This window comes from Hypomesus nipponensis, chromosome 1 (assembly GCF_054491055.1).
Source record: "Hypomesus nipponensis isolate SF chromosome 1, ASM5449105v1, whole genome shotgun sequence".
NCBI classification, from domain to species: Eukaryota; Metazoa; Chordata; class Actinopteri; order Osmeriformes; family Osmeridae; genus Hypomesus; species Hypomesus nipponensis.
In genome coordinates, this window is record NC_140361.1 from 18,413,896 (window position 1) to 18,431,264 (window position 17,369).

At 41.7% G+C, this 17,369-nt stretch overlaps 1 protein-coding gene across 14 annotated transcripts in view; it reads right to left on the reverse strand.

Annotated features, from left to right (window-relative positions):
• Nucleotides 1-16,344, reverse strand: part of ogt.1 (O-linked N-acetylglucosamine (GlcNAc) transferase, tandem duplicate 1) — a 54,635-nt gene extending 38,291 nt beyond the window's left edge. For 5 of the 14 annotated variants that reach the window (XM_084697385.1, XM_084697377.1, XM_084697381.1 and 2 more), the window contains exons 1-9: nt 15,956-16,344; nt 14,875-15,055; nt 14,072-14,315; nt 13,854-13,922; nt 10,286-10,402; nt 9,329-9,408; nt 5,521-5,731; nt 4,837-4,977; nt 4,545-4,645 (exon numbers count right to left, since the gene is read on the reverse strand). In XM_084697385.1, coding sequence (XP_084553511.1) covers nt 4,545-4,645; nt 4,837-4,977; nt 5,521-5,731; nt 9,329-9,408; nt 10,286-10,402; nt 13,854-13,922; nt 14,072-14,315; nt 14,875-15,055; nt 15,956-15,992 — 1,181 coding nt within the window. In that variant the 5' untranslated portion in view covers nt 15,993-16,344. The other 9 variants (XM_084697380.1, XM_084697383.1, XM_084697375.1 and 6 more) reach the window with 5 other exon arrangements.
• Nucleotides 16,345-17,369: the final 1,025 nt, after the last annotated feature.

A 17,369-nucleotide genomic window follows, 5' to 3' on the forward strand; every position in this document is an offset into this window, starting at 1 on the left:
TACAGGACTGTCTCAGAAAATTCGAATATTATGATAAAGTTCTTTATTTTCTGTAATGCAATTAAAAAAACGAAAAAAAGTCATGCATTCTGGATTCATTACAAATCAACTGAAATATTGCAAGCCTTTTATTCTTTTTCATATTGCTGATTATGGCTTACAGCTTAAGAAAACTCAAATATCCTATCTCTAAATATTAGAATATTTCCTCAAACCAAGTAAAAAAAAAAGATTTATAACAGCAAAACAAAATCAAACATTTGAAAATGTCCATTAATGCACTCAGTACTTGGTTGGGAATCCTTTTGCACGGATTACTGCAACAATGCGGCGTGGCAAGGAGGCAATCAGCCTGTGGCATTGCTGAGGTGTTATGGATGCCCAGGATGCTTCAATAGCGGCCTTTAGCTCATTTGCATTGTTGGGTCTGGTGTCTTTCAGCTTCCACTTCACAATACCCCACAAATTCTCTATGGGGTTCAGGTCAGGGGAATTGGCAGGCCAATTGAGGACAGTAATGCCATGGTCAGTACACCAGTTACTGGTGGTTCTGGCACTGTGGGCAGGTGCCAGATCATGCTGGAAAATGAAATCCTCATCTCCATAGAGCTTTTCAGCAGATGGAAGCATGTAGTGCTCTAAAATCTCTTGGTACACAGCTGCATTTACTCTGGACTTGATGAAACACAGTGGACCAACACCTGCAGCTGACATGGCTCCCCAAACCATCACTGACTGTGGGAACTTCACACTGGATTTCAAGCAACTTGGATTTTGCTCCTCTCCAGCCTTTTCTCCAGACTCTGGCGCCTTGACTTCCAAATGAAATGCAACACTTGCTTTTGTCTGAAAAGAGGACTTTGGACCACTCTGCAACTGTCCGGTGCTTCTTTTCCATAGCCGAAGTCAGACGCTTCTTCCGTTGTCTTGAGTTCAGAAGTGGCTTGACCATGGGAATAAGGCTATTGTAGCCCATTTCCCGGACACGTCTGTGAACAGTGGCTTTTGATACCTGGACTCCAGCTTCAGTCCACTGTCTTTGAAGCTCCCCCAAATTCTGGAAGCGACTTTTCTTCACAATGCTGTTAAGGCTGCGGTCATCTCTCTTGGTTGTGCAGCGTTTCCTGCCACAGTTCCCCCTTCCAACAGACTTTTTGTGGATGTGCTTTGACACTGCACTCTGTGAACAGCTTGCTCTTTGAGAAATTTCTTTTTGTGTCTTACCCTCCTGACGGAGGGTGTCAATGATGGTCCTCTGGACAGCAGTCAGATCAGCAGTCTTCCCCATACTTGTGATTTAGTTTACTGAACCAAGCTGAGTGTTTTTCAAGGCTCAGGAAACCCTTGCAGGTGTTTCGAGCTAATTAGACGATTCAAGTGATTAGCTGAATACCCTACTAGTATACTTTTTCATGATATTCTAATATTTAGAGATAGGATATTTGAGTTTTCTTAAGCTGTAAGCCATAATCAGCAATATTAAAAGAATAAAAGGCTTGCAATATTTCAGTTGATTTGTAATGAATCAAGAAAGCATGACATTTGTTCTTTTAATTGCATTACAGAAAATAAAGAACTTTTATCACAATATTCTAATTTTCTGAGACAGTATATTACCGGAGTGAACGCTGCTGCTGCTACCGCTAACGCTGCTGCTAGCTGTGTGCTTTGCTTGCATGTGATAGTTTAAGCTGGAAATACTCCGTTGATAACTAAACTCAGCCTGACAATCAGTACACAAAGCCTTAGTTTTGTCAACCGAGCCATCACATTTTTTTTATGGAACTTCCCATTTCAAAGCCCTCTCCATCATTCAGCTCCCGTCGGCAGTCAAAGTCATGTGACGACAGGTGATTCCCAGGGCCAAAAAGAAACCTGCGTTAATGGCACAATTTTTTACGTGTTAAAGTGAGATTGCGTTAACGCGTTATTAACGTTGACAGCCCTAATTTATACACTATATATTAAACTTAGTCTGATTAACAGAAGACTTGCATACGGGAGCCCTTGCAACATCTGCTGATAGAAAAGAGAATTGCAGCTTTGGAATACAGGAAACAAAATGGCAGAATGTGCACCTGGCAACTATTTACCAGTATGCATGAGTGGAACAGCCTTAAATTATCTTTTCCGGGTGGAATTTTGAAAGAAAAAAAAATACTGGGTGATAACACCAGGGTTTTTTCCTGCATAGAGAAAATGTTGGCATGTGCCAATGCCGTTTTCCCGAGCGCCAATGACAAATCCCGAGCGCCAAAGGCAAAAAAAAGTCTGCGATGAAGGAAAAAAAATGCATGCATGTCAGCGAATATGTTCTCAATAGTATGTTTCAAGTAGGCTACAGCTGAACCCTCGTTCTGTTTTGATAAATAGTAATAGAGTTGATAAGCGCGTCTTCTTGTCTGATCAATACGCAACTGTGAGGTGTGCAAATGGACAAAGTGGCTACTAAACTGTCGTTCCGCTGTGAGCCCGACGTGCACGAATACACCTGTACAAAAGCAAATGAAATTTCCACTCAAAATGTTGACAAAAGTTTGATTTACGATTTCCAACGTAGCCTCCATTGGTATTCTTAACCTGGAACGATAATATATAGTGCAGTGTTTCCTCTATGGCTAAATTTCAGACACCACAGTATCAGAAATCAGGCTTCACAACATTTTAGACCGTCTATCAGCAGTGATTGTTAGAGTGCATATCGGAGAATTGCACAGACACACGCTTCACACTGCAGTTGAGACTGTGTGTGCGTCCTTGAGAAGTGTATGTTTGTATTCTTTCCCTGCTAGCTAAATCACACGTCTGTTGATTAGATAGCGATTGCTGCCCTTGCTCAGGTTTGTATTTTAGATGCATGCATATATGTATATGCATATATATGCATATATATATATATATATATGCATATATGCATATATATATATATATATATGCATATATATATATATATATATATATGCATATATATATATATATATATATGCATATATATATATATATATATGCATATATATATATATATATATATATATATATGCATATATATATATATATATATATATATATATATATATATATATATATATATATATATATATATATATATATATATATATATATATATATATATATATATATATATATATATATATATATATATATATATATATATATATATATATATATATATGCATATATATATATATATATATATATATATATATATATATATATATATATGTATAAATATATGCATATATATATATATATTATTTTATATTATCCGTTTTTTTACATTTCATGATGACGACACGGGAGGCACTGACGACACAGGGGAGGCACTGCCTCCCTTGCCTCCCCTGACTGCACGTCACTGATATATCCCCTGTGTCGTCAGTGCCTCCCGTGTCGTCATCATGAAATGTAAAAAAACGGATAATATAAAATAATAATATTTGTCCACTGATCTGTGATAGAAATATAATTATTGTATGATTACAATGATTTTATAGCCAATATCGCTGAATTTGTGTATTTTCCTGTTCAAATACGGGCAAAGAAGCGGAAGGAGGCAGCGACTAGCTGTGCCTCCTCTCGGATTGCGCAAACCCCACACAAACTGGGCTGAGCTGCAAATTCTTTTGCTCAACTTGAGCATGTGCAATTTCATCTCTCTGTATGTCACCAATGTAATGTTTGTACACATTTTTATTATATGTCCTCACATTTCATAGTCTTAGTCATCTATTTTACGTATTTGTATAACATATTAGTCTTGCTGATCGTACAAAACGCCGCAGTGAAAAAGCAGGAGGGGAGGCAGCCAGTAGCTCTGCCTCACTGAAGGGGGCGTGTGTGAGCACACGGGCATGTTCTGCTATTGTTCTTCTTCATGTATTACAGACAAATGCCATTGTATGGTTGTTGCTAGCTAAAAAAGTCAAATAGAAAAAGTGTACCCTATATATATATATATATTTTTTTTTTGCCCTGACTGATCGCACGCACGCACGCACGCACGCACACACACGGTAAGTTTATAATCTTGCATTTTTATAATCTTGCATATATATAAGTTTAACATTTCTCAAAACTGGACTTTCAATCAAAACTGGAAGTGATAAATCATGGAAGATCGATGCCCGGAGCTAAAAGATTTGCTTCAAACGACGGGAAAGAAGATTACAAAATCATATAAAACCAGATAAGAAATGTTTTTAGTTATGGACTGTATATACACTTTCATTTCTATTGAATGAGTATTAATTGTGGAATTGTGATGGCAAATTAAGAACACGGAGGATGCTGAGCCTCTATAAATGTAACGCTTTTTTTGGGCCAAATATGTGTGTGTAAAGAATCCTGATATGGGATATGAATCACATTAGTCAAGTCAAGCAGCCAGTTGAATGGTGAATTGATGCTGCTCTGTTGAATTCATATGTAAATCTGACTTTGAAAGTGTCAGTGCCTCGAGTCTAGAGTGCAAAGATGGGTCAAAATGACCTCTCTCGGCGCTTCTAGTGTGTGTACTAACTAACCTGATGGCCTCCTTGTAATGCATGAGTGCCTCCTGGAGCTTCCCTTGCTGCTGCAACACACTGGCCAGGTTAGAATGGGCAGCAGCAAACTCTGGGAAAACCTGAAATGGGAGCGGGGGAAACACACACACAATCAATCAACATAAAACCTTCTGGTACATCAGTTTGTCAACCACATTAAATTGGTCTTGCAGACCCTTGTTTGACATGGTAAAAATAAGGGGGGTGTTGTGGGGATCAAGAAGGGTGGCTGCATTACTTATAAAGCCTGAGAAAGAGAAACAGAGCTGACCTCCAAGGCTTTCCTGTAGAGCTGTACAGCCTCCTCAATGTTTCCCTGCTCACGTTTGATGTTGGCCAAGTTGTTGAGGGAGTCGGCATGTGTCGGGCACAGACGTAGGGCTGTGTTGTAACACTCTTCAGCCTCAGACACCTATATGGGTACAGAGACACCACAGGGTTAAATAAACCATAGTCACACAGGAAGAGACACACATGCAATATCCCAAGCACACACTTCCACTGGCTTCATCCCTCACACGTATATGCACACAGGATTTCTCTCATATACACACCGTCAACTAACACAAACCGTTTCAATAGGACTATAAAACGACTACCTATACAAGGATAGAAATGTAAACTGTCTCATTGTTTCTCCTTTATTGTCAGTCATGCATATCTTGTAACTACCTGCTAATAATGCACTTGAAGGATAAGCAAATACACCAGTACTGTAGCATAGGGGTTGGTCCTTGTCATCCTTTACAGCAGACAATCATTAATCTCTTACATTGATGCCAAGAGAGGAATGCAGCCATGCATAGTAACCAACAGTCAGACCGATATAGGACAGGTGCACAAGGAGGAAAACCAGACTGAACCCAGAAGGATGGGGCATGCGTTGGTCCATTGTGTTTTAGTAGTAAAGATAAATGTATGGAGCAGGTCTTTGCAGAGGGACATACACACACACCGTGTGCTTTCTTACATTGCCCTTCTCTTTGAGGGCGTTGGCTAAATTACAATAGGCATCTGGGAAGTGTGGCTGCAGCTCAATGGCTCGGCGGTACGTATCGATGGCCAGGTCGATCAAGCCCTGCTCGTAGTACACACATGCCAAGTTGCCGTGGACAACAGCATGGTTGGGACTCAGGCTTAGGGCACGAAGGTAGCCCGCTACAGCTCTAGAAGAGACAAGAAAACAGACAAGTCAGGCAGAACTAGATTTTTTTTTGAAGATTTCAGACAAGGATCAAAAACTACTTTTCTTTCTTAGCCTTAGGTGTTACGAGTAATAGAACCTTGAACACAATGAAATACATTTTTACTTCCACCTGAATTTTGTTTTGCATACAGATGCCTGCAGCTGCTATATAGCAAATCACCATTCCCTCTTGCAGGGGAAATGAGAAGACAACTGTTTCATTCTACAGTTCACTTAGTATTTTAAGTTGCAAATGAGCAGCAACAAATGTATGCTTTTAAATCTATGTAATTTTTATAAATAATAAGTATGCATTTTTATATAAAATATACAGAAATATCAGTTGTAAAAATTAGAGCTAATAAACGGCTCCATCTTTAGACACAGAGGGTAGGGGGCATCATTCCAATGCAGTCTCTCGTTGCCTATTGAATGGTAAGGACAGGACATAGAAGCTCCTATTGGGTAAAATGAGGTGTCGATCGAAGGGTCAAAGCACAGTGGCCAATTTGACACCTAGATATCAGGAATATTGACAAGGGAACCCAAGTTATGACAAAGTTTACATGAATGACTGGACGCATCAGTCTGCAAATTTAGAATGATGCAACAAGTCCATGGCTATTTATGGAAGCAATACATTGTTTTGGAGAAGAAATAAAAACTTGTTGTTTGGACCTTTGACAATGTAACAAGGCCATTTTGTTACATTCCTCTTTACTAAGGAATCTTAAAACCTACAATTACATAGGTCCCGCCTACCAGAGGAATCCTAATACTTGAGGGGGTACAATTTCTGGGGAAATTTAGAGGTGTGCTTGTGTCCGTTGCAGATGGGTCATTTACACTTCAAAATGAAACATGGTTCTCCTCTCTTTTCCCTTAGTGCAAGAGGGAATGGTCAGATAGTTGAAACAATTGGATCAAAACAAAAACATTGGTCAATCCTATGTAAAAACGATCCTAATCTATATTATGACTAAAGGCACACAGTCTGAAATTTGTGTCCGAAATGTTTGCACGTTAAAAAATAAATACCTCATGTTATGTCAATCGAGGTTACAGACTGCCTCCGAAACATTAGTCTGTCAGAAAAAAGTTTGGTAGGTCTATATATTAACTACAATATATATTGTAACAATTGTAACAATATTGCGATATATTGTTCAACAATATATTGTTACACCCATAATAGCCAGCATTTTGAGAGCCACCGAATTTTGAGGCTGACGATTGCGAAAGAATGCATAAGAAAATTTCAGACTCAGGCTCTGGCTTTTATACTTCCCCTCAAGTTTTTTTCCTTCAAGTGACATGTTTTGTATATGTAGATGCATTTACTCATCATTTCATTAATAAAGAACCCCCTTTGAAATAAGCAAATTCTAACAACGTTGTCACTGGCAGTATCTTAGCTGGAATCCCGATTGAAACTGTACCAACTATAAACTGAAAAATGGCCCCAAAAACAAATTTGAAATGTCTTTCTGGAAAACTGGCTAATATAACAAGTTTACTGTGACTAGTGATCATTGTGTCAGTAACTACATCCCTGTTTAAAGACTAGGGGGTCATGTGACCGGCTATACCCGCTGAAAGTAGGGTTTGTGAACTACCTTTCACTAATCCCCACCATATACTCAATGGCATTGATTGCTCTACAGGACTTATGATCATCATTTGATACCCCTCTCATGGTTAATTGCTTTAATAATCTATCAGTCCCACCACAATACTAGCTCAACAGAGCAAATACAGGGAAAACAAAGCTGATTAAGTATTAGCAAACTGGTTGGTAATAATGTAGTACTGCAGTTGTAGCTACAGAGCTGGTACATACGGTGCTTTGGATAACTGGATTATCTGCTACAGAAGAGCACATCCAAGCAGGAATTATGTACCATTTTCCTCACCTGAAAAGCCGTCTGTGCTCCATTTTGTTCTTAGATTGAGAACTGACCCCCGGACTGGTAATTTACCCTCACCTGGACGAGGTTGATTTTAATAGTAGTGCTCCTCTCCATGCTGGGGATCAGGGCCGGAAGCAGCCTGCTTTAACTGGGGGGCAGTGAACATTTCTGGGCGGGCATCATGATTACGGAAGAGGGTCATATAATTTTTTATATAACCATTATGTTATCATTTTTTAGTCTGCTTAACAATCCGAGTGTTAATCAGGCGCGGAGCCAGATTCCCCCCACACGTTCGGGGCTTAACCCAAACCCATGACATATCCTGGGGTTGATGTGATGCTGGATAGGATCCACCACAGTGCGAGCGCGCGCAGCGCACAAGCAACATTTTTGGGAATTTATTTGAGCACAAAATAGTTTTTTGCAAAATGTAAAATAAACCGCCGCTGTTTTCCAATTGGTAAAAACCTTGTCTAGTGAAGGTGATGTCTTTATAATTTCTGACTCCAAATTATCGACAGGGGAAGCAGAAACATACATGTAGCTTGGCTGAGTACTCAAACCAAGTTTGAGAGCGATGCCTAGGACCTTGGCTGAAAATGCGCATGGGGTATGTTTGCAGAACAGGCTGCATTGGATTGCTGTCATTCAAACCATGCTCGCCTTTATCCACAGCAGCGGTAACGTTGGTACCGAGAGACAGGGAAGTGCTTCCACTAGGACCAGCACGCTCTGCCAGGAGTATGATTTTAATATCCCTTGTCAAAGGGGCAGTAGTAGATGGTTTGGGGATCAGAAATCAATGCATGATAAAAGGTTTTTCTTTGTAGGTAAAAACACAAAGATCAATCGATGGCTAACAAAGCTAAAAGTCTACTGTTAACGTCTTTAACCCGTGTATTTTCTATGAAAACAAATAGGCCCTAAAGATAACAAATGAAACAGAAGTATGAAATTCCAGGGTCTAATTAAACACCAATGCTACACTTTACTTTTCGTCAAAAGCCCTCCACTTAAGACCGATATACAATAACTTCTAGAACAAGTGAGAGGCAAGGATTTCGAGGTTGATTTAACTTTTATCGGTAAACGTGGATGCGGAGCTCTAACCTACGTTGCCCATGATCAACCAGACAATCACTGTAATAAAAAAAAAAAAGATCGGTTAAAAAAAGCATTATCTATTACTGAAACCACTAACAATACTTGTAGCGCCACCTATTGATGAATGTGGATGAATGAAGTCTTGGTGTGGGGATAGCCACTGTCCTGTAGTATCAATGTGCCAAATTTTGACCAATGGGAACATGAGTGCCACATATGTTACTAGAACAAACGCAATAGGCTTCCTCCTGACAGAGGACTCATAATAAATATGAAAAAATATATATAGGTTTCCACCTTGCCAAAGCCAAGCACACCCAATAATAAGAAAAGGAAGGAAACACAATAGGTAGTTTAGCAGCTTCGTTGCTTGGCACCCAATAAGAAGAAGAAGAAGAAAAGGTAGACCCCAATAGGTGGCTTCACAGCTTGGCCCTCAAATAGTGTAGCACAAAACATTATGGAAGAATAATCAATTTTGACTACATACTCATGGTTGGCATTGTAATAATAATTACCGGTACATGGCATAGAGTCAATGCTGGCCCTTTCTGACTCACCGGTCAAATATGCGAGCCTCCTTCAGAACGTTGCCCAAGTTGATGTAGGCATCAAGGAAGTTGGGATCCAAAGTCACTGCCTATCAATATAAAAATATATATTTAATAACCTAAGCATTTTCTCTTTCTCTTCCCATTTCAAGTTAATCACTGGAATTGGCATGTGAAATATTTATAAATGTTTTAATTCACACCAACCTTCAACATGTCAGAATATTTATATTAGTGGTGGGCCGTTATCGGCGTTAATGTGCTGCTCTTATCGGTGATAAACAAAAATCGGCGTTAATCTATTCTCAAAGTTGGGTTGGGAGCTGGGTCTATGCTACGCAAGCTATGATGACTTTCACCTTGATATTTTAGCGCGGATGTATACCTAGCCAAATTGCACTGTAGGGGGCAAGAACGAGTCTTCAAACCTGTGTGTATGCCTTGTGTATGAAATTACCACATCAAACGTGACGTGCTAACATGGATGCAGCTATGAAGCTGCCGGGTTTGCTTCAGGGAAAATTTATTTTTAAAAAGCTTCCCAATGGAAACCTCGACAAGACAAATGTTGTTTGCACCTTGTGCGATGCGGAATTAGTTTACTGTACGAGTTCTTCCTTTCTCAAATACCACCTAAACGCAAAGCATCCCTTAGCTAATGCGGAAAATGCCGGTGCCAAGCAATGATGTAGCGCAGGGGAATAGTCATCGTCAAACTACTATGTTTCAGGCAAGCCCGTCAGCACAGCTCTATCAGCCAAGCTAACTAATCTCCTTGCTCACCTGGCTTGAGAAAACCTTTCTCAAAGACTTACTTTTAGTCATTATTTGAGTAGCACACATTCTGAATGCCTTCAGCGGAATTCAAATGAGCCATTTTAATCTGTAATCTTGGAATTAATCTATGCCCACCACTAATGTATATCTAATAATAAAATAACTTTATAAAAGCACTCAAATACAGACCTTTTCAAAATGGTGAATGGCCAGCCAGATCTCTCCCTGGGCATTAAACACACAGCCCAGGTTACTCCAGGCCACTGCAAAGTTGGGCTGCGTCTCAATAGCTTTCAGGTAACAGGCCTTGAATGGTTTAACAATGGAAAGGTAGAGAGAGAGTGGAGTGGAAGAGAAGAAACAGAAGTGGGAGGAAGAAAGAGAGAAGGAGAGGGAGGTAGAAAGAAAAAAGGAAAGGGAAAGTTGTGTTAAAAAAAAAAAAAAAAAAAAGATTTGAAAAAAGAAAAGAAAATAAAGGGGATAGAGGAAACAGAATTAGTGAATGTTCTCCACTAAAGCAAAAAGTGAGTCTGCAGCATGGGCTGTATGCATTGTATTCTGCCGCGCTAAGCTGCTGTGCTTTTTCCTACGCTGCGCAGATCCAACCAGCACCCATACACAGACCGCCATTCTGCAGTTCAGACCTCATGACCATGCAGTTTTGCTTGTCTAATAATCAAGCCAAAATAATAACCTTGCTAAACCCAACTATTCAAAACCCCATTCATCTGTTAACAAAACCATAATGGGATTGTGCTAGTTGTGTCATCTAAGGACATATCCATCACTCCCAACCTTAAATGGCGGATGCTGTGTGCAGGTGGAGGTCCCTGTAAAGCGAGCGCCTCATCGCTGTGCGGGTGCCCAGATGTGCGTGTCTAACCACGACCACCACTGTGCGCCATTCACTGCTCGCATGCGCCAAACAATCCCACCGCTGCTGGGGGAGGGTGAAGGTCAGCCGCTGCGCTCACGGCCTCTAGCCGGGGAGGGGGGGGGGGGGGGGGGGTCGGTGGCAGACTGAGCCCCCTATAGAAGCCCACTACACCAGACAGGTACACTCCCTGAAACAACCTTGCCTTTCAGGACACTGAAGGGTGGTGAACAAGGGGGGGTGGAAATTTGGCACAGGTAGTTGCATTTGTTTGGGATGTGGGCTTGTTGAATTGGTTAGAGTAATATCAGGACAGCCAAAAGTCTTGAAGTACTTTTAGGTCAATTAAAGGGAGGTTAACTTTTTCCCATGAGTATCAAGTAGATGTGAATACTTTTAAGAGTAAATCTGGTCCTTTTTGAGGCGGGAGGGCTGTTGGGGGTCTAGGCTGGGTGTGGGTGAAGAGGGGGGCGGTCTGCTGCCAACAGGCCAGGGAAGGTGAAAGGACGGGTGTGAGTGGGGGGGGGGGGGCCGGACGGATTTGGGAAAGGTTGAGGCCAGGGAGCTCGCTTGCGCTTGACACTTCTTTCTGGTCGCCTTTTTATGGTCGCTAGAGGGTATTCGCTGCGCAGCCCCTGCGCTACTGCAGACTCACAGCGCAATATCTGTCGTCACCAACAGATCGCTGCCGCTCCAAACCAAGAAGGAAAAAATAACCAATAAATAAAATCAACAGGAAAAAATAACCAAAGTGTAAGAGTTAGATGGGTCTTACTGTGTTTTGCTTACATTCACCTTTCACGTCAAATGCTTCCAAATCCATTATTCTTTCCTTTTTGACTGACTGTATAGTTGGCCGTTGTAAAAAAAAATATATACTGTTTCTTCTTAATTTTTTACTTTTTTTTTTTTTTTTTTTGGCTAACTGTCGTTTTGCTCTTCAAAGGAAGCCACAAGACAGGAGGAGCTCAGGCAGGGAGTAGTAGTGAAGTGTTTTTTCTCTTGTTGGCAGTTACAAACCCGTTACCATATTTTCTGAGTGTGTCAGAGAGGTGGCCTCGGCTGGCTGGAAGAGGAGGTGAGGACTGAGGCTGCCCTAGAGTTCCTGTCCGCCAGTCACCTACGCAGGAATACTCTGTCACCCACCTGAAACCTTCTAAATAACAATATCAGTCTTGGAAAAACCAAAAGAGACAAAATAAGAAAACAATCGCGTTAGTATGAGTTTGCAAACATTTTCCTTTTATCTCTGCATATGGATTTTTTTTAAAAGGTCTTCAACAAAAGAAGTCATAGAAAAAAACAACACAAAGTATTCTAACTAATTACATGCATGAACTGTTTCTCTTCTTTTTACAAGAAAATAAATACATGTCCAAAAGAGGGACAGGGAGGGGAAGAAAGGCTCTGGTGTGGTTTTACTGATCACTATGGAAGAACTTAATCTTAGGTCCTAACTATTGAGGCAGAGGAGGAGGGAGGCTAATTGGCTTGACCTTTACCAAATGAGCTGATTACAGTGCTTTGGGAATGAATCCTCAGGGAAAAAAGGGAAGAAGTAATGATTATTACTTTTTATTTTACCCCCCTTTTCCCCCAAAGTTGTATTTGTATTATTTATGAATACTTTTTCCTTATCCTGTCCTGCTTTCTTGTAGTCCTGGCCAATGAAGTAGGGAGAAAAGTCTGGAGATTTAATGATTGGTATCTAGAAGCCTCTCCACAGTTCTGAAATAAAGAGGTCAATGCTTGGTGCTGCGCGTGCATGGTTTCTCTCTGTCTATCCCAGCAGACTGTCGCGGGCGGCAGAGTGCAGAAGGAGAGTTGTCTGCCTGACACAGCTGGGACCAGCCTCTTGCTCTTAGAGGGCAGGGACCATACCACTACAAACCCACCTTACCAGACATAACTACTTGGGACAATTAAGCAAGATTTGGGATAAATTTGAGAGTAGCTGAACTAAACTAAAGGGACTGTTTGGTAGATTGAGAGCAGTGAGGTCTGCTGGAGCCTTATTTTGGCATAGCTGTGGGGTCAGGAAGACAGCTTTGAGCGCGCACACTCCACCGGTCCACAGCAAGCGCGCGGGGGGCGGAGTGAATGAGCACGGGGGCTCCCTGAGCTCCTCCCCACTCCCCCCCCCCTCCAGATAGGATGGCCTGTAACCTCAAAGTGATTACTCTTCAACTCCAATGTCACCAAACCACAAACGTAAACTTTGAGTTTTAATTCAAAACCCAAGACAAGATCATTACGTTTCAACTAACAATCCAGTATATATTGCATAAGGGTTTTCAAGGGATCAAACATATAAGTTAAAAGACTAGCAAATCTGCAGGGTTTGGATAAGGCCATAAGAGTGGTGGGTTCTTGAACAAAAATGGAGTATAGTGGATTGGTTAGAGGCCATCTTACCTTTTGCATTGCAAAGATTAACTAAACTTCTCATCAGCTCATTTATCCTAAAAAGCCGAGCCAGCATTTTCCCTCCAAAACCAACTGACCAGGTCTTGTTCATAAACTGAATGTGTTATTACTGCCAAATTTAAGCATACAGCCTTTCTTCCTGTGGAAGGGGGTTTGACCCAGGGTCATAGGTCAGGGTGAGGCAAAAAGCATTAGGACAGAGGGAGTGACTAGGGAGAATGAAGATGTTTGAACTACTATGCCAACAGTGAAGAGGTATGCATAGCTGCCTACAAAGTTATTCACTGAAAAAAGGCAATGGGGGCAGGAGGCTGAAGAGAGAGAGGGGGTGGAGAGATAGTTGTCTCATGGGGGAATTTTGATTTTAAAATGGTCAACAAAATCCAAATAAACCAAAGTACAAAGTAAATTTAAAAAGCATTACAGTTGGGCAGATGTTGACCTGATGATACATACCTTAGCCTCTTCCAAACGCCCAAGAGCTTTAAGAAGGTTGCCCAGGTCACTACGAACACAGTAGAGATCCTGTGAAACAAGAAACACAGCTTTGTTAGATCTTTTAACGTGAGATTCAATAGATGAAGTCATGGATGTAGAAGCCTGCATGGACACTGCATTTATAGGCCAGACTTGAGTTAAACACCTCGATCTCCCTTTCTTCCTCCAACACTTACGGGGTTGTACTGTAGAGCGGACACATAGGCCTGCACTGCTCCCTCCATGTCCCCTGCCGCCACCAAGGCTGCAGCCAAGTTGATGTATCCGTCAATGAAGTCCGGCTTTAACCTCAGAGCATGGCGGTAGTGCTCAATGGCCTCCTGCAGCTGCCCCCTCTCTTTGTACACATTGCCCAGGTTTGAGTAGGCCTCGGCCAGCATGGGGTTCTGCTTGATGGCCAGAGTGCTGAAATGGGCAGACCTGGAAAGGGATGTGGGAGGGCAGAATATGTCTGTCAGTCATGAGACTGGCTGTTTGAGAGAACAACTGATAAGGAGGCGGAGTGATTATTATTGGCTGGAAATGTGCTTCAGAAAATGTGGTGCGAGAATTAACATTTGGATATGTATGTATGTATGTATGCATCTATAACAGTATTGATAGTGTGTACAACAACATTTTCAAATATGACAATATCATCGTTACAATATGAAATCCAAAAGCAGTCATTGTTCATGAAATTAACAGCAAAACTAGGAACCACCATGCAGCAGAAATTAGCATCAAACACGACCACCTGTAAGAAGAAAACTAAGCCACCACCACTGGAAAAGTAGAAGGCGTTATGAAGAAAAGAAAATCAAGGACATGGATCAAGAGAGTATGGAATTCCCAGTGGACGGCTGACAGCATCGTAAGTGTGAGTATAAAGGGAAGACCCACAGATGGAGCTTCTCCCTGTTTTTTTTCAAAGTGAAGGAGAGGGATAATTGGGACCCTTGTTGACAGAGAGGGGGTGCCATCGGCCTCCCCACCTCACCTGTCGAGCCTGCGGCACTGGAAGTGGATAGAGGAGAGGAGCAGCAGCACGCCTGTGTTCTCCGGCTCCTGCCTCCACAGCTGCATGCAGTGGCGCTCTGCTGCCTCAAAGTCCCCAGACTGGTATTCCCGATGCGCCAGCTCGGCTAACCCTTGGAAGGAAAGCATACGTTTGGTCGGTTCTGGAGCACCAACACAACCCAAGGAGGGGGGAAACAACATGTTAGAGATGATGGAAGGCAAAGGAAAGGAGACAAATAATAAATGAGAAAAAAATAAACATGAAATGGTGCTGATAAACTCGTAATCGGTCATGTAACTTAGGTATAGAAATGCAGACTAGTGTAGACCATTTTGGGCTGTGGAAAGAGCATCCAAAACTAGCTAACAGTCTTTATAACATAGCAAGTTGCCCAATTCACTATCAAATACCTAGTCACTGTATATAATTTCCATGGCGAAATTCATATTGAGACAGCAGTGGCAGTCCAAATCATCGTGAGTTGAGTCACAACATTGCGCAACAACTACCTAGCTTGTGAGTTGAAAAATGGTTTCCATCAGTAAGGACGGAATGTTGACTAGGGACTGAAAATGACTGGCTTAAGGAGTGTGAGGACAGGGGGGGGGGGGTCACATGATTGGTTATGGGGAGGAAACGAATACAAATGGAACAAAGATTTAATTTGGGGTCCTCGGCCGGCCTAGCTAACGCAGCTATGACAACACATGGCTAGGAAGACAAGGAACAATCGTGGGTGACTAGCTAGCTAATGCTATCCATCGGAAAACACCCTAACAATGTCTCCTAACTACTATATAGTCTTGCCGAACAATTTTTACTCTCAACGCAACCTAAGATAACAGCTGCATTTCTTATGGTTAGCTATCTAGCCAAACATTGCGTGGTAACAATTGAAAAACAAACTATATGCATTGCTTTATGGTCAGCTATGCTACTTACTAAGTAGCTAGTTAGCTGGCCTAAGAAGTAGCAAGTAGTCTAGCTGTGTTGGCTAATATGAGCAAATCAAGTAAATTAGGCACCACTACTCGACAACTTTCTCAGATCTCCAACATACCTGTGCTATCGGCCACATTTCCCACTGAGCTCGCCATCCCCTCGGCCTTCGAGTCTTGTACGGTGGTCGTCAGTGTGTAATTTGGCAAGGTCCACTTCAGTTTACGGGTTTTCGTCAGTCGACGTACAGCTAGCCTATCAGCTAATGACAGCTAACACACTAAGTAACCTATCTTCGTGGAGCCAACTTTTGTGTTCACGAAATGTATATAGCTAACTAACTAAGTAAATCCTGGATCATGCCTTAATCCTGGTAATAATATCTGCCTCGCTGCAAGTACTATGAAATGGTATAGTACAATTAAAGGACAAACATCTGGCGCCAGTTACCTAGCTGTTTTTACATTTCAACACGAGCTCCTGCTATGCTATGAGCTATCCTCTCAACAAAGCGGCGCTCGATTACAGGAGAAATGGCGAGAGGGGAAGAACGGAATCGGACAGAAAATAGTTCCGAGGAAAATGATTTATTGACAAAACTATGCATGCATACAACATGATAATTTGAGTGCATGTGAGATATAATGGACAATGTAACACAACCTGTTCGCACAATTGTGTACGTATTTGTAGTTGCCAGTGTAGGGATAATATTAAGATTAGGACATTTACCGTGCGGATGAAGACTCAATGTTGAGATACACCCACTGCGGCAGAGATGTTGCGCTATGTCGGTGTGTCACGCAAGGTGGCGGTCACGGTCCGCTTCGGGCAAGCCGTTTTAACATGTGGGTCAATCCTGTTAACCGGTGCCTGTTAATATCCCCAGGAAATCCTACTTCATAATTGTTGGAATGCTGCTTCAGCATCCAAGTATTGTTCTTTGAATCTTTATACAACTTCTTCATATTCTTATCATTATATTTCTTCCGTGACACCTTTCAGCGCCTTCAAATCTTCAGCTATTAAAACCGTTCAGCTATCAAAAAATTCAGCAATTTCAGGCCATGACTGCCTAGCCTGGCTCTGCCGTCCTACGTACTTCCGCTCAATTTGGATTTTGCTTCTGTACTAGGTCTGGGAACTCGGCTCTGAAGACAAATTCCAGAAACATTTTTTTTGTAGGTCCAATCAGCGAACAGAGGGAGTGGCAGAGAACGATGACGTTAATGTTGTGCACTAGTTTGAGTAGTTCAGTAATGGCGGCGGAGAAAGCTGCAAGCGAAACTATTCTGCGGTTGTGGCAACGCTGCCGAATATCCATAGGTTAAAGCCGGAGCAAGAACATTCCTTGCTGAGTTTTGTTGGTGGCCATGATGTTGTGGCCCTCCTCCCCACGGGGTTCGAGAACATTTAGATTTTCCAGCTACGGCAGCTAGCTCCGTTACAGTAGTGGTGAAGGAATTGGCTAAGTCGAACGCTTACGATTGGTTATGTTGTGGGGGAAAAAAAATGGGGAGAAAGACTATATAAGT